The sequence below is a fragment of the Ammospiza caudacuta genome, chromosome 14 (genome assembly GCF_027887145.1).
Source record: "Ammospiza caudacuta isolate bAmmCau1 chromosome 14, bAmmCau1.pri, whole genome shotgun sequence".
Taxonomy (NCBI): Eukaryota; Metazoa; Chordata; class Aves; order Passeriformes; family Passerellidae; genus Ammospiza; species Ammospiza caudacuta.
The window spans coordinates 14961083-14981221 of NC_080606.1; the positions used below are offsets into that span (position 1 = coordinate 14961083).

The following is a 20139-nucleotide window of genomic DNA, read 5'->3' on the forward strand; positions in this document are numbered from 1 at the left end:
CCTGCTGCAGACAGACCAGTGCCTCCCATTTGCCCTGTGGTGATGCAGGAGGGGGTGTTTTGTTATTTCATTAATAGCTCTGAAGTCACTTTTTAAAATGCCAGCAATCCCAGGATTAACTAAAAATGACAGTGTGTTCCTGCTGTTCGGAAAATAACAGGTTCCACTTTGGAAGCAAATTTAAAAGCTTTTTAAAGCTGGTTTTCTTAGCAGCTGACTGGACTTGGAAACCACTTAGAGCACATTCCATATGAGCTTTGTCAAAGTTTCTCACTTTCTGAGGCAAAACAGAACCAAAAATAAAGTTTTGTTGTGATTTTGTTGGGCAGGCAATCACCAGTGTTACAGAAGCAGTTGCAATGTGTTGTAAGCCGGGATGGTTGGACTGCAGCCAGGTCTGGAGGAAGAGGATGGGCTGGGGACTCCCATCCCAGCTCCTCAGAGACAGGGACAAACCAAGAGGACAAACCAGGAGCTGCTCCCTCTGATCTGCCCTGTGCTCTGGTGCTCCCCATGCACACCCAGGCAGGCTTTCAGCACCTGGATCAGAGACACATCCCAGCCCTGCCCGGGGTTTGGGACCAGCCTGGGGGAGCAGGAGCAGCCCCACAGCTCCAGCAGCCCTGGAGGAGCTGGAAAACTCTCACCCAGCACGAGGGGCAAGCACGGGATGCCTGTGCCAGAATCCTGTGCTGAGGCAGCTCCCAGGCCAAGTCATTTGACTTCCATGAGTCAGAGTGTGTTACACAAAAACATCCTGGGAGGGGGGAGGGAGGAGGAATTCCAGACACTGACCTTCGACAACAAACTAAATCCAATTTTCTTTCCTCATTTTAGGAAAGAGGGGGGGAGAGCAGCTCTTCCACAGGCTGGGATCAGGCTGGAGCTCAGCACATAGAGCTGGGCTGCCACACATTCCTGAGGCAGGAAAGAAAATGATGGTTTGCACTTCTGTGGGGCTTGGGATTTATCTTTAAACCCAGCGCAGGACTCTTCTGCTCCCTCTGTGCCACCTCCTCCCCTCACCACAGGTGACTTTCCACACTGGGAAGCACAACCAGGAGCTCCTTGCAGGATTTCTGCGAGGAAAGCAGCAGGAGAAGGCAGGGAGAGGCAGTTCCCCCAGGGCAGCCACCTGTCCCCAGGCCACAAACACCTTTCTGGCCATGGGTGCTTCTCCCCATGGACACCCCTGTGGGGCACAGCCATGCTGGGAATCATGGGGCTGGAAAAGCCCTCCATGACCATCAAGTCCAAGGTGTGCCTGGTCCTCACCTTGTCACCAGCCCAGAGCACTGAGTGCCACCTCCAGGGATGGGGACTCCACCACCTCCTGGGGCAGTTCTGATGTTTAACAACCTTTTCCATGAAGAAATTCCTGCTGCTGTCCAACCTGACCCTCCCCTGGCACAGCTTGAGGCCATTTCCTCTCATGGCTGTCTCCTCCTGTCAGGGAGCTGTGCCGAGCCACAAGGTCCCTCCTGAGCCTCCTTTTCTGCAGGATAAACACACAATGACACATTCCATGGGCACCACACGCTGGCCCAATGAAGAGCAGCCACCCTTCCCCTCTGCTCAGGCTCTGGGGCTGTTTTCAGGGCTGGAAAACAGGAAATGGGGTCACGGTGTGTCCTGGCCCGGCGCCGACGCCTCTTCTGCCACGGGTCATTCATCCTGGGCAGCTGCAGCCAGCTGGGATCATCTGCTGAGAAACCAGAGCACAGCCTGGGCACCTGGCTCTGCTCAGGGGGCAGGAGTTACATCCCATACATGTGAAATCCCTGGAAGTGTTCAAGGCCAGGGTGGATAGGGCTTGGAGCAACCTGGGATAGGGGAAGGTGTCCCTGTCTGGCTTGGAGGGGAACAAGATGAACTTTAAGGTCCCTCCCAACCCATCCCACTCCATCACTCTATGGAATTTCACTGGGAATTTCTTCCCAGACAGGATTTGTTGAGGTGTTCAGTGTGCAGCCATACAGGGCCCAGGCACAAGGACAGCTTTTCTTGTTGGGAGGTGTCCAAATCTGCAAGAACAACCCCAGCCAGAGCTTCTGCCTCTTGGAAAGGGCAGCAGGAATCTCCCTAACGTCAGATCTGGGATTTGCTGGACAATGCAGTGCCTGTGCTCAGCTCTGACCTTTCCAGCACTAATCCCACACTATTTGGCTCCACAAAACTGGCATTTGAGCAGTGCTTGGGAGCAGAAAAGCTGCAAAGAGCCAAGCTCCAAGGAGGAAGAGGTTTGTTTTGTAGCTGATGCCTCTCTCATTTCTGATAGAGCCCCATTCCTGGGTTCTGGAGGAATTCTGAAGACTGTGAGGACACATCCTGCTGCTGGGTGTCCCTGCTCCCTCTGGCCCTGTGCTTCCAGTTCCCCAGAGCCTTTTCCTGGGATTCCCTCACGCTGGCCCCCACTCCCCTTGCCTCCTCCACATTTTCCAGCTCCTCACCCCTTATAGTTCCTCAAGTGGAAAGTTTACCCAGGCTGAGTGTCCAGCTGTCTCTTTGGGAATGATGCTCAAATAAAGCCTTTCCCGTCTTATCTTCATTGGATCATTAAGGCACTGTCAGACAAAATTCCACAATCAGCAGCAAATGCTGGAGAAGAGCTCAAGGGGGAAAAGCCCTGAGTCAACACAAAATGATGGAAAATTGGCAATCAGCCCTAAACAATTCAATTTCCAGTATCACAGAACTGTTCTACCTCACCTGGGAACTGCAGGTCCTTCCTGCAGTGCGAGGAGGAATGGAAGTCCAAGGGTCCAAAGTTAATTCAGCTCTTAATGACACTGAGCATGTTCCCTTCCCTTAAATTACACATGACACAAGTGACACTAAATCCCATAAAACCACAGGAGCTCGGAGTCAAATTTGAATACATTTGTATTATTTATTGGCTGTATTAAATATATTATCTATTTGATAGTTACAATTTAGTAATACAATGCATGGCAGCTTTAACATACGTTTGAGATACCTCAAAAATGACAATACAAGAAAACCAAAGATACCTAAAATACATTAATGCCACGAGGGTACATCCTTCTGGAATGGACAACAGCTGATGGAAAATCCCTATTGCAGTAGAAATCCCAGATATTTTCTGGAAACACGAGCATTTTGTGGCAATCACAAAAGGATTCGATTTCATTTTTTAGCAGTGGTGACTTGTTAGTATTTACTCTGCAATCCTAATTTCAGGAATATTATTGCCAAATAAACCTCTACAAGTTGGTTCTAAGGAGTTAAAAAAGAACCCTTTGGCAACGGAGATTTGCTGCAGGCAGTTTATCTGCTAAAGGGAGACTATGAGGAAAACAGACAGATTGTAAACTCTTCTGCAAACTAGAGACTAATATCTGTATAAAACTCTGACACTGGAGGGAGAGATTTCTATGATATAATAAATGATTAACTTAAAGTTCTGCTACAAGTAGAACAATACATTCAAACATACATTTTTTTTTCTTTCCAGGACTTTTAATCAAAATAAATAGAGTACAAAAATGAATAGTACGTTTTGAAAAGATTAATTTCAGATTGCACCATCGATCTACTGTGAAGAGGATTAAGTGATACTAGGTCATAATTTAGGTTTTCCACATCTGAAATACAACACAATGCCTCAAACTCTAACACAACGTTATTCCTCAACTGCTGTAGGAGAAAGACCCTTAAAAGTGATAATTAATTACTGGAAACACATCGCCTGTAGCTCTGTCACATCCACCCTCCCACCCACAAGTGCATCGTTCTGATGGCTCAAGTGGAGCCACAGACTTTGCAAAATACCCTAAAATCTACCATTCTGTGGCATGTTCCAAATGCTGTTGGCAAGACCCATCCTGAAACATTGGAAATTTGTGAGTTCCAGCTTTCAAAAGCTTTGATCTAACGGAGCCAGGGGCTGCCAGGCTCCTCCTCAGGGATTCACAAGCAGATGGAACACAACAGTCAAATGTAGTGCACAGTGTCCACAAAAATATCCCCCAGCCAACCAGGACGAGTTTCAGACAAGTTCATAGCAGGCTGAACATTCCCAACAGGAAAACCATGGAATGTGAAGCTGCTACCACTGGGATAGCAAGTTTAAAACATTGTATAAACGTTATCTAAAAAGAGTTCTCTCACGTACAATTTGCTCATTGGGGTTAAGTTAGAAGGGCACCCAAAGCAGGCTGAACTTTTTATTTTTTAGGTTAATAATAGTACAAAAACATTTGCTCAGTTTGAGCCAAATAGTGTAACATTTATCATAAATGCACTCTTTCTCCTTAAAGACAACTCCTGTGCTGTTCTGAGCACGCTGCACAGGGAATTACTTTTCTCTCAGGCACTGAGAGTGAAATGTGGATTGGGCCAAAGCTGCTCAGGACAGCAGGAACATTCCGGGCAGAGCCTTTCCTGGGCATCCTGGCCAAGCGCCACGTCCTGCTGGCATTGGTTTGGATTAAAACCCTAAAAAACCCTGGCACTCTCTACTCCAACACTTGAAATGATTATTACTGAATCCCAAGTATTAAAATAACTGTAAAGTAGTAATATCACTAAGTCAATATTCTGCTTTCCTTCTACAGTCTAGTAAATGTGGTATGCTCTAGTAGGCTCTGCAGTTCTGCTCTAAGCTCAAAGCACTTGTGCTGCTGGATTTCATGGATATCAAACTACAGCGAAACTCGATGGAACAGCCATCGCCTCCCGCTGCTCTGGTGCTGCTGGCAGAGGACTGTCCTAGCAATGCCTTTCCTCTCCAACTGGCTGGGATGGGGAGAGAGGAGGAGCGTGCACACACCCCTCCAGTGTGCACCGTAAGGCAGCTGATTGCTGTTCTCCAACAGCTCACCCTGATTGCAGAGGCCCCGGGATCACCCTTTCTACAGGAAATCTGTGTCCAGCATTTGGAAAGGATCTGCCGAGCCAGCCTCCAGCCAGCAGCAGGAGCGGGAACGCACGGAGCGAGGGGTTCCCGGCTAGGATCTCACTGAACTACCCATAAATACCCCAGAGAGCTCTGTACAGACAGCTGAGCGGGGCCAGCTCTGCCCTACTTGATCACAAAGTACTGGATGACCACGGCGAAGAGGATGGCGACCACGGCGAAGCCGCAGAGCAGCGCGATGGCGATGGCGCGCTCCTCGCGCAGCCGCTTCCCGCTCTGCGCCAGCTCCGTGCCCGCGGGGGCGGCAGCAGGGCCCGGCTCCCGGCGCTGGCAGCTGAACACGGTGCTGGGGCTGTAGGGCCCGCAGAGCTCCGGGCAGCCCGGCACGTCGTGGCACTGGCGGCCGGCGCAGACGCGCGCGCGGTACTCACAGTTCGTCTGCGCGGCCGGCAGCCGGAAGCACGGCTCGGGGCCCTTGTACACCTGGCAGGAGACAGAGCTGCTTCAGTGGGGAGCAGAGCACTCAGCACCAGCACCTGGAACTGCCTGTGCTGCTCCAGGGGTGTGGGTGCTGCTGGGCACAGCCTGGAGTTGTTCTCCTCTCCCCAGCTTTGTAAAATCCTCTCCTGACAATTCACAATTCACTGAAGTTTCCTGCCACACCCCCACACTGAGGCCTCACCTGGGCTGGGAGGCTCAGAAAGGAGAAGAAAAATCATCCTGCATTTTCTTCCCTAAAGCTCCTCCAGCAAAGTGGACTCTCTGATTAAGAGAGGTAGTGGTACAACAGACCATCAGGATTAATAATCAAGAGCCAAAGGAACTGTTGGGAGAACAGGATAAACCAGTGCTCACCCACTTCACACTTACTGAAAAGTCTCCCTGTCATGTCCCCTGACAGAATTTCAACCTTCAAATCATGGAATCACAGCATGGTTTCGGTTGGAACAGACCTTAAAGACCATCTCATTCCACCCTCTGCCATAGGCAGGGATACCTTCCACAAGAAATTTGCACGCTTTTCTTTGGTAATGATTTTTCCCAGGAAAAACCCCTCACATTCCTGAAGCTGTATAAAAGGTACCTGATCAAACTCTCTGCCAGCAGCAAGCTGAAGGATGTAAACAATGGAATCTCCTTTCATCGGCGGTAGAGGCTCCCATGTGATTTCAAAAGTGTTTTCTTCCAGCTGAATCACTTTGGGTGCTGGAAAATAGAGTGATTTGTTGGTGTTTTAGAAGAAGAACAATGGTCTCTACAAATTTACAGCTGTCATGCTTACAGGCAACTCACTGCAATAACTTAAAGTGATTAAGATTTGTTTGATTCTTTCTTTTTCTTCTATTTGATGACACGAGCTCAAAAATGATCATCACTATGTGCAGGTTATACTTGTTGGTCTTTTTGAGCTGCCAGGGTGAGCCCATGTTTATAAAGAGAAACTTTCAAGTCACTACAGAACTCAGCATTTCTGTCCATGTGCAAAGCTGAAATTATGTTCTAACCATGGGCCAATCAATTTTGCTTCAGGCACTCAGCACTCTGACCTTCACAGTTGACTTTAATGATGACCTTTAATGTCCATGTTAAAAAGTGCAGATCAGAGGAATTAACTGTGCCCTCATGTGCCTACACACTGCTGTAACTTTGATGGATAACCCTGCAAAATGCCTTTCCAGCTGAGCAAAGGTAGGAATGCTCAGTTCAGGGGTGGAAGGTGATGACAACAGAAGAGCCCTTTTCACACCCAAAGCCCCTCAGAGTGAGTTTGTGTCTCTGTCCCTGCAAAGGCTGGCTGAGGGCCAGCTTGTAGGATCCAACCCTGCCCACCAGTGGCTTGCAGCAGTTGCCAGGGCAGTGCCAGCTCACCTTTGAGAGGTGCAGGTGGAGACTTGGTGGTGGTGAAAGCACAGACCTCCGAGAAGGCTCCTTCCCCAGCGTCGTTGTAGGCCTGGATGCGGAAATGGTACGTGGTGGATTCACTGAGCCTCTGCACCTTGTAGGTGTGACAGGGACCATTGTAGACTGTCACAAACCTGGGGGACACACAACACACACAGTTACCCAGCAATCATGAATATTTAGAGCAGTATCAGACCAGAAACACTCAGATTTAAGGACAAAGAAGTGATGCTGCATTCCGGGTGTCCCAGCTTTCTTCCCACTGAGGCTGCAGAGCCCAACTCCTCTGAATCAAGAGAACAACCCTTGAATATCCTAAATAAATTGAAATTTCCAGTTAAAGAACAGCTGGTCAACTCCTGTTTCTTATATGCAAGCCCAACTTTGTTCTTCAATGTCCAAAAATAACCCTGCCAGCACAGGATGGTGGTAAGGTATTTATTCTTTAGATAGTATTTACTGTTTACAGGCAGCAGAAGTGCAAGTTGTTGACATAATTTCTGGTTGAAAGATGGGATGCAAAACTGCAAAAGGGCAAATTCTGGAATGCCCAAATGACTCAGTGGTGCAAACAGAAGAGAGAATAACATAAAATACCTTAAAAACTTGACATGAAGTGGTAAAACCACAAGATCCTTAATGGTCTCACCTGCCAAACCTGTCCTCCATCTGCAGGTTGAACTGAGTAGGGTTGGGAATTAAAGCTCTGCTGGGCCCTTCTCCCCATTTCAGTTTAAGGCTCTGGTAGCTGAAGACAACACATTCCAGGTGGGGAGGGTCAGGAGGTAGTGGTTTGGTTTTGGCTTTCATGGAATGACTGAAAGGACCAACTCCCAAGCTGTTGATGGCCTGTACCCTGATCCTGGGATGGGAGAGAGCAGCCACATGGTCACAAAAAGTGCTGGGTAACAAAGCAAGAGTTAAAAGGTGTACAGAGGGTAACACCAAACAGTAAAGCGATTAAGATGCACTTAGAAATTAGATCTGAACTCAGCTTCAACCAAGACTGAGGTCACAGGATCCTCTGCTCTGCTCTTACCTCTCCATCCATCTTCTCCTCACCACACACCCAAGCATCCCAATGAAAAATTCTAAACCCAAAAACCTTAAAGTCTTGGCTTTGAGACAGAATGTGAACCTTAACACCAACCACAACCTCACTCCTGCCAGTCATGGTTGGACTCCGGATATGACAATTTTAGTTTTTTTGGAGCTGCAGGATGAAATAGGCAAATAGTCTGTAAGCTGCAGGAAATATTGCTCTAAAAATTTAAAACACTACCCTCTCAAAGGACTTTTAATCCTACAAATGTGATTTCAGAATAACTCTTACCTGTACAGGGTGTCAGGCAGCAGATTCTCAAGGACATGGGTTGTGTTTCTGCCCACAGTGACCAGCTGCTTCTCCCCATACTCGATGTTGTAGCCTGTGATCTCTGCCCCGTGGCAGCAGGGCTCTTCCCACTGGATTGCAAGGCACGTGGAGAAAGGAGGGGAAATTTCCACCTGATCCTCTTCAAGTAAGTGGAGCACGGCCACGGCTGCGGGCACCGAGGGGGGCGTGGTGACCACGCCCGTGTCCCCAAAGAGCCCCGCCCCAGCCACGTTCACAGCCTGAAAGACACCACACACGAGTTACCACATCCCTGTTTTCCAAGCAGGCAGGCACAGCTCTCACAGCCTTCTGTGTGTCCTTAACAGCAACGTAAAAGAGAGTGGAAAATCTCCTGAATAATTTGGCAACAGGGCAAAGCATCTGTAAAGCTGGTATTTCACAGCACACTGGATCTAAACTCTTCCAGATTCAGGGAATGAGGAGGGACTGGGGGACAAGGGAAGTGTTTTTCCCAATTACCTTCTCTACTGCATGAGCAGGTGACAGCACATGACTTTACTCCTCTCTAGCTGGAGTTTGGCCCCAGACTGCAAGTGCCCAGTGGCACCAAAAGGCTTTTCCTACCTGGACTCTGCAGTAATAGGTGGTTGCAGGTGTGAGCCCCTTGACCTCATAGCTCTGGCAGGGGCCAGTGTAGATGATGTGCATGGAGCCCTCCACCTGGCCCCAGTCCAGCCTGTACTCGGTGATTTCTGCTCCGTTGCACACTGGGCTCTGTGGGTGAGGGAGAAATTCTGCTCAGCCCTGGCACTTACACACCCCCAGCACCTGGGGGGAGCTCTGTCACACTGAGACACTGCGTGAGAGTCACAGAACAGGTTGGAAAACACCTCCAAGATCATCAAACCCAACCTTTGGAAACACTGGGGTTGAAACTTGAGGTCTGTTCCAAGGGATTTTAAGTTAAAATGTGAAATGTGGCTGTAACACCGCCACAGTTCACACCAGAATTTTGAATGTTCCACAATCTCTTACCACTTAAAAGAATTAATTCACTATATATTAATTACCACACCATGAGGAGGATTAATTTGTCCAGTTAAGACTGTAATTAATAACTCCCAAAGTTTACAAACCCAACACAGACATCTATAAAGAAATGGGCTTAAAATATTCCTCCTCTACACATGCTATTTCTCTAATTTTTGTGTATCATAAATGTGTCACTACAATTCTAAAAGCCAAACACTAATTTGGGTGGTGCTGGAAGCCATCAACACCTACCTCCCACGAAACCACAGCACAAGTTGCACTTTTGCAGGTTATCAGGGGTTTGCAGCACTGCTCAGGGGGTCCTGGAGCAGTGCAAAGCTCTGCCTTCTCAGAGTGGGGGCCAAACTGCAGGAAAACAACACTGCATGAACACAGCAACAGCACCAGGGCAAGAACTGATGTGCAAGTGAAGCAAACAAACTATTTTTAACTTTAGAGGGAAGTAAACAGCAGAGCTCAGGGCTCAGTTTCAGATTCCTTGCAGGTACTTGAAGCTGGCCCCATTCCCACAGCCAGGGTTTTGTAACTCCTCCCTGCCCCAGGCAGGATCTGCCTTCCAGCAGCAGCTGGGCACAGTTTCACAAACACTTTTATGCCATCAACATTCATCCCACACTTCTCCCAGCCTGGCCTGGCTGGCACCCACCCCCCTCCACACAATGCTGCTCCCACCACATCTGCAGAGCTTGGGGTAACACATCCAACAGCTCCAAAGGCACAAACACCCAGAGGTTCCCACCACTCAGGCTGCAGGAGCCCTCAGCAGCATCCCTGTGTCCCCTGGGTGGTGGCAGGGATGTGGTGAGGGCAGTGCTCACCCCGACTCTGTTCCCTGCCCTCAGCCAGAAGCTGTAGCTCCTCCCTGGGAGCAGGTTGGTCACTGCAAACTCGGCTGCTGGGCCCTGGTAGAGCACCCTGCGCTCGTCCTGCTCTGAGCTGGCCATCTCCAGGAGGTACTCTGTGACCTCAGAGCCTCCATCCACAGCTGGGGGGCCTGCCAAACAAAAACAGATTGCATTCTCCTATTAGTTTCTAAATTCCCTAAGGTAGGGCAGACTCTCGATATGTGTCTGAGCAGAAATACTTCATGAAGCTTGCTTCCCTCCCCAGGTACTGATAATTAGTTTAAGATGGCCTTCATCATTTTTTTTTCATGTATTTTCCCTGTTTTCTTCACTAAACAGTGTTTATCTTCATTAATTTTTGCTTATCTCCTTTACTGAGATAACAGTAAGAAAACAAGAGCTGATTTTTAAATTGCCAAGCAGGTGTCAATTGTCTGCCAGGGCAGACAGGAAACTTTCTCACTGGAAAATATTTATGTCTGCTTAAGTCTCACTGTATCATCGTACCAGAGGTGGACAGAATCTTTGGTCTTTTTATAAAAATCCCACAAAACAAACCAAAAACCCCACATCAAACCCAAAAAAACCTCTAAGGCCACGGACAGCATCTCTATATTTTTATTTTTACATTTTTTTTTTACCTGAACAGTTTTATAGATTTTTGATTTGGAAGACTGAAATCAGAGCAGTGTTTTACTCCAACTCTGGTGCTTACCCCACTGCAAAGTGATTTCCTTAGGCTTGGCTTTGCCCACCAGGGCTGGGGCAGGACAGGGCCCAGGGGGAACGGCTGCTGTGGTGACAGTCGTGACATCAGAGACCTGCCAGGGACACAGACATTGCAGAGCACAGACAGAAAGTTTGCTAAAAGATGAACAGAAATAGTTTCCAGAAGCACCTTTCCCCTCGTGCTGCTCACCTGGCTCTCCCCACCTTTGCTGGCACAGGACACCCGCAGCCTGTAGGAGGTGCCAGGCCTGAGGTGGTCGCAGACGTGCTCCCGCTGGGCTCCGCTGTAAATGGGCTCCCACCTCCCTCCTGGGGAAGGAAAAGCACTTTACCCTTCCAAACCTTGCTAAAATCACACCTGGAAATTCTCTCATGCAATTATTAAGGTGGTCAAGCCAGAGAATCAATTTGAAATGATTAATTATACAGAGAACATGTACAACACACACATATGCGAAATCAGAAGTGACTGCTGGAGTAAAGCATCATTTCAGTTGGAAAACATCTCCAAAATCCAAGTCTAAACCATGTCCCACATCTAAATGTGAATTAAGTATCTCTAGGGATGGAGACTGAGTACTGTATCAGTACCCAGAGGTGATTCCTTACCAACTGATGCCTCAGAGATTTCCAGAAAGTATTTAGAGATGTCTGATCCTCCATTATCCTTGGGGGGTTCTGAAAGAAATCAACACCTTAAGTTACAGAAGATTTAATATCAAGGCAGCATTTTGTTATCAGCTTTTCCAGTGAACACATTCATATTCATTCAAACAGAAAAGTCAACCAGCAAGAGAAATCAGTGTATTTAATTATTCACAATACATTTTTCTGAGCAATTTTCCTCCTATTATTAATCATGATTATGCCAGGAAGAATAACTGGGAAAACACTCCCAATTTCAGGTATCAGCTCTTAGTTTTTAAGTGAACATAGGAATTATTTAAACATCACAGTAAACCCTCAGGGGGGTTTAGGACAGCAGTGAGTGCTTCTCAGAAATGACTGAACACCAGTGTGGTCCCACAGCCCCAAAATAAATCATTCTGGGGTAAGGTTGAGTATTTCTCCTGCAATAACAATACCTGCAGATAAATAACCAGCCTGAGTTCCCTCTCATTTAATCAGAGGGAGGCTGCCCACACCCCAGCAGCACTGGGACACCCCAAGGCACCTACCCCACGTGACTCTCACACTGTGGGGATGGATCTTGCCCTTTACAGCAGGTTTGCTGGGAGCTCCAGGTCTGTCAGGTTTGGTGCTGTGTTCCACCACCTCACTGGGGCTGCTTTTTCCTTCACTGTTGTAGGCAAAGAGCTGTTGGAGGAGGGAACAGGATAGAGAATAAATGGTTTATTTAATGACAGTAATATATGTTGATAATACATGAGGATAAACATGCTGGTGATTAAAAAAATCTATTAAAAACACAACCAAAATAAAGACAACCATTTATAGCAAAATTATCTGGTGCAAAAAAAAAAATGGTTTATATTATTACTTCACCAAAATCTGCTCTAACAAAAGGTAATTGTGGGGACAACAGGCGAATTCCTGCTGTCTCCATACAAAGTTGAAAAACTTGCTGGAAAATAACAAAGCCCACGAAAGCACATGAAATTAGGAACAAACTATGGTACAAACCCTGAACTTATAGGATGTACTCCTCCTCAGGTTTCTTAAAGTGCATGAGAGCTCATCTCCATTGTACTGGGGCTGGAATCCATAGCCCTGGCAAGGAGGGAAAAGAAGGATGAACACAGTCACTGATTTTTAGGGTGAAACAAAACCCAGAGCGGGTAAATCACATTTTTTAAATCCTGAACTTCATTTCTGTGCCATGGATTGGACACAATACTTTGTGCCATGAACTGCACACAATGCTTTATCTCTGCCATGGATTCCATGCAATGCTTTCTCTCTCTGCCATGAATTCCATGCAATGCTTTTTCTCTCTGCCATGAATTCCATGCAATGCTTTCTCTCTCTGCCATCAATTCCATGCAATGCTTTCTCTCTGCCATCAATTCCATGCAATGCTTTCTCTCTGCCATCAATTCCATGCAATGCTTTATCTCTGCCATGAATTCCATGCAATGCTGTCTCTCTCTGCCATGAATTCCATGCAATACTTGCTGACCATTTATCGGAAGATCAAAAAAAGTTCATTTTTATTTCAGAACTATGAAGGAAATTTCCACACAAAGCCCAGCACTTACAGAACCTTCCTCCTCCATGTCCAGGCTGTAGGTGAGGGCATCATCCAAGGCCCCTCCTGCAGGAGGGCTCCATCCCAGGGCCATCCAGGTCACTCCTGCTTCCAGCAGCGTGGGTGGTGCTGGGGCCGGTGGCACCACCCCGGCCGTGCCGAACGTCACCGTCTCACTGAACCCACTGGGGAGGAGAATTTGAACAAGGGTGAGCAGCAGCTGATGGAATGCAGGGGGAAATGCAGCATTTGGTACCCCTGGGCTCCTGGTTACCTCATTCCAATGTCGTTTTTAGCAGCCAGCCTCAGGGAGTATCTTGTGGAGGGAGCAAGTTTGGTGAGCTTGTACTGCTTCAGGTGTCCATAGTAACATTCCTTGAAGGGGCCATTCTTCCCCTGGAAAACAGGGAGATCCAGAGTCATCCCTGATCCCTGCCAAGGTCACCCTCCTCACTCTACATCTTCCTAAATCCCAAAATCTCAGACTGGTTTGGGTCAGGAGAAACCTTAAAGCTCATCTCTTTCTAAGGGCAGGGAGACCTTCCATGAGAAATGTCATTTCAGTCATTTAACAGTAATTAAAAAAGAAATTACTGAGCCTCAAGAATGCAAAATTTAATGCATCATGGTAATCCTGAGTCTGCAGATGTTCACCCTGAGCAGTCCTGATAATAAACCACATTAGGACTGAGATATCTCATTACTTTTGGTACTGGGGATTTGACAAAATGGTGATAAACCATTGAGCTGAAAACAAAACACATTCTGGAAGTTTTTTATCCCTTTGCATTACATCTCAGCAAGATGCTCAAGAGCTGAGGGAGATTTGTGACACAACCTAAAGATGCCAAATGCTCCTGCATCTAAAGAGAACACAGGAATGACTGATGCTCTGGATGACAAATGAGGCACTTTTACACTGTCCCCTCCCACTGATCATTTGTCTCTTTAAAACTGTCAAGACAGTTGCACCAAAATAGCTGCTGTACCTAAGCAAAGGGTATTTTTAAGTGTAATTGCTCTACAGATGTCATTATGATTTTTTTGGTACTAGAAAAGTTCTTACCTCATCCCATTCTAAAAGAAAATTAGTTATTTTGGAACCATTGTCATTTGAGGACTGAAAATAAAGAAACGATGGGAAAAAGAGTTAAAATCAAGTGGTTGTAAATGTGTTTTATAAATATTTTTACACATTGAATAAACTCCAACTGCCTTTTAATACAAGGCTGCTGTGCTACTTCTTTTAATTCTGATAGTTTAGAATATAAATTTATAAACTGTTTGATTTTATAAATGAAGCAAATTACATTCTTGGAGCTCTTTTCCTGGTGCCTTGCACTGTGTGCTCACCACCTGCCTGTGCCGGTCACACAAGCAACATCTGACACATGAAATTGGAACTTCTCCATTTTCTAAGCACAGATACTACAAATAATTTCACTAAAGTAATTTAGCTGGAACCATTTTTCAGCATGCTCATAAGAAAAACATCAAAACCCAAGTAAACACAGCTACCAACAAGCCTTGACAGATAGTGGTTATATTCAAAAGTCAGATCAAAAATGAGAATCTATAGAACCATCCAAAGAAATTTAGTCTGAATGAGTCAGAGTAACTAAAAGAACATTAAGTCATATCTATTTATCATCCAGGACCTCAAGAAAAGATAAAAATAAATTAAAATCCATTTTTCCTCTCTGCCAGTTCAGAATGGAAGAGCCCTGCTACCAACTCTGTCACACTGAAGCTGCAGGCAAGAAACTCAGCAAACATTGAAAAAAAAAAAGAAAGGTAATTATTATTTCATTATCAATCTTCACTGAGCAACTTAAAAGGCACCACCTACAGCACACACTGAATTCCTGTCAAAGCTGATTTCAATCCTCTGCCCAGGAATCCAGCAGAGAGCTCTGCTGCCCTTCCCTCAGCCCCAGGTGTGGCTCTTACCTTCCACTGCAAGCTCAGGCTGTTTTTGGTTCTGTTAATCAGTTTTGGGGCAGCTGGACAGTCTGGCTCACAGCTCTCTGTGGTGAAGCTCACCAGCTCTGAAATGGTTTCTTTGATGGAACTGCTGGTTGCTGAAACTCTAAACAAAGGGTAATTAATGATGTGGCTGCTGCACTGGCACCTGCAAATGTAAGGGCAGAGCTGGCAGCTTCAGGGGTTTAATCCCAAGCAGAGGCTGCAGGGTGGGGGGCACCCAGTTCACCTGCTGACCCCAGACCCCCATTTCTCACCCTTCATTTACTCTACCATTACTCTCTGTCACAGTGGAGATATTTTAGTGCTGAAAAACCTGTGGGGTAGGGGATGAAAACTATGCCAGGTGTTCCAAAATGGCAACAGGATACCTAACTGGAAATGAGGCTTTTGCTAAAAACACCTTAAATTCAAATACAGCCAGCACTTGTGCAGGAGTATGGGGACTAAACAGGCCAAATCATAAAATCATAATTTTCATAGGAATTGTTTCATGTTTTCAGCAGTCCTGCCTCTTTCTGTGTAAAGCACAGCACTGTGCAGGTGGAGCTGCGCCCAGCACTTCCCACACCCAGAACTGTTCCAGTTTCAGAGCAGGACTTTGCTGCAGGGAATTTTTAATCTCATCTGCTCCAGTGCCCCAGCACTGAGTGTGACTCTGGTTCCCCTGGTTTGTTCAGCAGCTGCTCCCTCCCTGGCCAGCCCAGCACCTCCAGTCAGGATCATTTATTTACTCCTGATCATCCCACCCCACTTCCCACTGAGCCCATTCCCACTTCTCTGCTTGCACTGCTGCAGGTCAGACAAGCATTTCTGAAATCAAACTGACAAGCCAGATTTCAGATCCAATTTCAAGGCTAAATTATTTCATTTCCCACTGACTTCAGCCCACAACAATCTACAGAGTGTTGTTCTAAAAAAATATCAGCAGAGAATAACTTAAAGTTTGTAACTGAGAAATCTGAGGAGACAGAGAAGGTGGTAGGGAAGGAAATGAGGTGGTATTTTAATTAAGTTAGAAGACAAATGGGAACTTAGATAGCAAACCCAGTGTCCACAGCATGGTATTATTTCAGAGTATTCCTGAACTGTTTGTACCACCCCTTTAATAACCCTGCAATGCCCATATATCCCCCAAAGCTTTATTTCCTTCCCAGCAGCATACCTGGCATGATAATCAGTGGCTGGTCTGAGATCAGGAAGTGTAATTGTTAATTCTTCCCCACTGTGAAAAGGCAAAAACAAACAGAAAGCAGAGTTACAGCTCTTCCTTAAACCTCAGGGCTCAAAGCTCATTGAAAAGCAAAACCACGTAGTGCACATTTAAGTTTCCCACTGTCCATGTATAACTCTTTAGTGACATTACTTAAAATTTATTTCATGTGTAGTAGGAAGGTCTGCAAGTCAACAAACAGCTCCTGATAGAGAGATTGCTGATTGGTTAATGGTTTAAACATTGTGCTTAAAGGAAGAAACTAAACTTACACATAGACAGATTTAAATTTTCCATTTTTACCACTGTTGGATATTGCTACTTCAAATGTAAATGCTGCTGGACTATGACTATGGCTCTCTCCATTCTGTGAACTAACTGGGAGATTCCAGGACAGAACGGCTGATCTTGCTTGTATATCAGAAACCTATTAAAAGCATAAATAATGCAAGTAAGTTTGCTTTCTGCAAGAAAAGGTTAATTAGTCAATAACATGGCGTCGCTAATTGGCCTAGGAAGCTCCTCACTGGAGGAATTCTTTCCCTTTGGAGTGGGAATATAGAGGCATTCTTTGGATTGCAATGATTTCCTCTTTTCATTTCTAAAGGCTTTCCCTTCCAACACCAAACCCACACCACAGTGGGGCAGGAAGAGAAAATTCCTGCATCAAGGTTTCCATCATTCACTTGGAGCAAATGTGCAGCTGGGGAGTCTTGGGCAGGACCCCAGAGCAGATTTAGGCACAGACACCTTATTGTCATTTCTGACATTCCCTCACACGATATTCAGCCACTGATCCTAAGGACAGCACAGGCTCTGTTTGCAAAACTCAACATTTCTTGTCTGATTTTTTGTTTTTGCTGCTTCATTCCCACACTCCAAATTCTCTCTGCCCAAGGCAACACAGCCCTGGGGTAGCTCAAAGTACAGATGTCAGAAGCAGCAGGGAAAAAGGACCAAAAAAACCCTCAAAAGCTGGTGCAAAGGAACACAACCCCTGTTTGCTGTGTGGATAAAGCAGAGAAGAGCTCATTAAACTTGCTCAATATCAAACACAGACATTTTAATTACCCTCACCAGACTCCACCTTTCTAAATAAGTCCCTAAATACTCAAATATTTGCTCCAGTTTCTCAATATAACATCAAAAGAGGATCTATTTGTGTAATTTTATCCTTAACACTCCTAAATCCTCTCTGCTGAGCAAAGGATGGTTCCAAGAGTGGAAAAACTTCCAAGAGTTTAGCAGGCCCCTGGTTTGCAAGGTAAAGCCCTCACAATCACTGGAAAACTGCAACAGTGGAATATTCTGGGATTACAGGCTGACAAACTGAGAAATAGTGAATTTCCAGCATGGCTGCCCTTTCCCACCTATAAACTCTGACAACTAAACTGTATTTATCTTCTCTATTAAAAAAATCAAACCATTAGGAACAAAGGAAAAGGGATTGATAAAACACAAGTTATTTTCTAGGAAGCACAGGCCCAGAAAATAATGGGATTTTAAGGCTAATACTTACAACTGGCTTGCCAATGCTCAAGTGAGTATCACATTTCCTGGATTCTGTGTCAGATTCTGCAATTTAAACACAAACCAGATTATCCCAAAGCCTGAGAGCAACCCAGGCTGTTACCAAAAGGCCACCACGAGATGGAGTTGGCCTCATTAGGACTTGAACAATGGTTCTTATTGTGCAAAGTTCATTTCCCCTGTTTGTTTTGGCTGTGTGAGGGGCAGAAACACCAACTATCCAAAACCAACAGTGGTACAAAAACCCTTTTAGTACATCCTGTACAAAGGGGATCTTTTCCTAATGGAGCAGAAATAGGTTTTCTTTGACAACACAAAAACATTCCTCCAAAAATGAGAGGTGTTAAAAAAAATGATAATAAGATCTTATCTCTGCCTGATTTGTTTTCCTGGAATTTCTACGGCAAAACATTCCCAGTTTGGAAGAAGCCTGACACTGTCTCAAAGACACTGCACAAGGTTTTTAGTAGCCAAAAGGTATTAAAAAACTGAAATTAGAACTAATTAAACAGCAATTCTACAACTGCTCATATTTTCATATTTCTTGAAGGTTAAATGGCTCCTGGTTAATCAAAAAGTACCACAAACAGTGACACCAGGAGCTCTGGAAGTACCTACAGGTCACCCTCACTGGGAATATTGATCACTGGCTCAGAAATGGCAGGGAAGTAAAAAGGTTTAAGATTAAATATTTTTGAAGACCTTATTTGCTAAATACCAAATGAAAAAAATTGATATTCCAATGATTCCTAGAGAAAAAAAAAAAAAAATCTAATGGATTCCATAATGGATTTCAGGCTTCCTCTAATCCTGAACAGCCAAACAAATTCATAAATTCAGCTTTTTCAGAACCTGTTTTGCAATGAGTTTACAGAAAATAACTGAGATTTCCCCTGTCCATGGCACCTACCTCCCATCTCTGCCTCTGGACTGCCCTTTGTTTTTCCTATCTGCTTCTGCTTTAGTGCTCCAACTGCCCCTTGCTGGCCCTTCCCATTCCCATTGGGAATTGTGGCATTGGAAGAATTAAGGACTTTATGTGGTGACGAGGGAGGGCTGTTCAGTTTATTGTTGGTGTGCCCACTGGCTTGTCTGTCCTTTAGCCTCTTCTTGAGGTGCTCCTGCATTTTGAGACTCCTCTCGTCCCTCTGGATGAAGTTTGTCCTCCCATGGGAACGAGGTTCTGCAAACAAGGGAGAAATGACTTCATTATTCTGAATTATTCATTTGACATCTGAATCTACAAGCTGGAAAATCACTAAAATCCACCCCTGGAACTTCCCTGTGCTTTGTCAGTCTGGAAGTGCAGGGATTTTGGAGTTTGGGGTCTTTTTAAATTGAATTGTTTGGGCCTTTCTCCTGTCAGCTGCTGCAGATCCTGCTTTACAGTTGCCTCTCTTCCCTGCTACAGACACATTTACAAAAAATTAAGCAAATTCAGGACTCAAACTGAGTTTTTCCAACACATCCTGAATGTTTTAGCCTAGAGTGAGTCAAAATATCTGATTACTCAATTTAAACTTGAGAGACAATGAATAGTCTTACTAAGTCTAATTTCTCTTTTAAGTCTTGATAATAAAATAAGGATTAGAGCTTGGATTAATTCAACATAACCCTAATCCTTTACTGATTTAGTGCTTCACTCAGTTTTTAGAGTGGGTCTGCACTTCACCCTCCACTATGGATAACAACCTTTTTTGGGTTGTTTTTGTTCACTTTTCAGCCATATTTGGACTAAAACAAATACATTCATCATTCATGTATCAAATGAAGTTCACTTTCAATAAACTTCACACCAAGGCTGTGACAAAACTCAGAGGACAGAGTTTTAGGGAAGGGAGTTTTAGGAGTCACTGCTGTGGTATTTGCAGTGGCAAAAGCAGGGATGCATGATTGGAAAATACAACATTTCTCAGGTACAAATTTGCACAATTCCTTGAAAACAGAGGATGCAAACAGAAGAATCAGAGGATTCGCAACCACACTTTGCACACTCAGGGACTCGCTCTTTGGACTCGGGTGAGTCCCTGACCCACAGGGGTGCTCTAAGTTAATAACACAACCCCTGGGGATGTGTGGGGAGGCAGGGCCAGCTGTCCCCAGGGCCTGGGGACACTCGGGGCTCTCACCTTGCTCCTGGAACACGTGTGGTGGCGGGGGCTGGTGCATGAACTGAGGCGGGAGCTCTCCTGTGCCGGGCACCGTGGGGAACACGGGGTGAGGGGGGGGTGGCAGCAGGGCATGGGGGTGGTGCATGTAATGGGGCACGTGGGGGGGAGGGGGAGGAGGGGGGGGATGCATGGAAGGATGGAATTCCCCCGAGTGGGGCACCACCACCACTCGCCGAACTCCGTTTTCTTCCACCACCTGCGGGGAAACGGGAGAAAGCAAGTGCGAGGTCAGAGAGAATCCCATCAAATATTGTACAGCCAACAGGGGATTGACTGCCCTGCTCTGGTT

General features: G+C 45.8%; 1 protein-coding gene across 1 annotated transcript in view; it reads right to left on the reverse strand.

Moving 5' to 3' along the window:
* Positions 1-2865: 2865 nt before the first annotated feature.
* LOC131563734 (fibronectin type-III domain-containing protein 3a-like) overlaps positions 2866-20139 on the reverse strand; it is a 39389-nt gene continuing 22115 nt past the window's right edge. The window contains exons 6-27 of the mRNA XM_058813839.1: positions 19809-20046; positions 18590-18862; positions 17669-17724; positions 16422-16576; positions 16102-16161; positions 14904-15042; positions 14020-14073; positions 13228-13349; positions 12964-13138; positions 12389-12475; positions 11923-12061; positions 11354-11422; positions 10935-11053; positions 10731-10836; positions 9989-10164; positions 9402-9515; positions 8742-8891; positions 8115-8395; positions 7431-7643; positions 6749-6915; positions 5964-6085; positions 2866-5362 (exon numbers count right to left, since the gene is read on the reverse strand). Of these exons, the coding sequence (XP_058669822.1) occupies positions 5045-5362; positions 5964-6085; positions 6749-6915; positions 7431-7643; positions 8115-8395; positions 8742-8891; positions 9402-9515; positions 9989-10164; positions 10731-10836; positions 10935-11053; positions 11354-11422; positions 11923-12061; positions 12389-12475; positions 12964-13138; positions 13228-13349; positions 14020-14073; positions 14904-15042; positions 16102-16161; positions 16422-16576; positions 17669-17724; positions 18590-18862; positions 19809-20046 (3333 nt within the window). The 3' untranslated portion in view covers positions 2866-5044. The remainder of the gene's footprint in view (positions 5363-5963; positions 6086-6748; positions 6916-7430; positions 7644-8114; positions 8396-8741; positions 8892-9401; positions 9516-9988; positions 10165-10730; positions 10837-10934; positions 11054-11353; positions 11423-11922; positions 12062-12388; positions 12476-12963; positions 13139-13227; positions 13350-14019; positions 14074-14903; positions 15043-16101; positions 16162-16421; positions 16577-17668; positions 17725-18589; positions 18863-19808; positions 20047-20139) is intronic.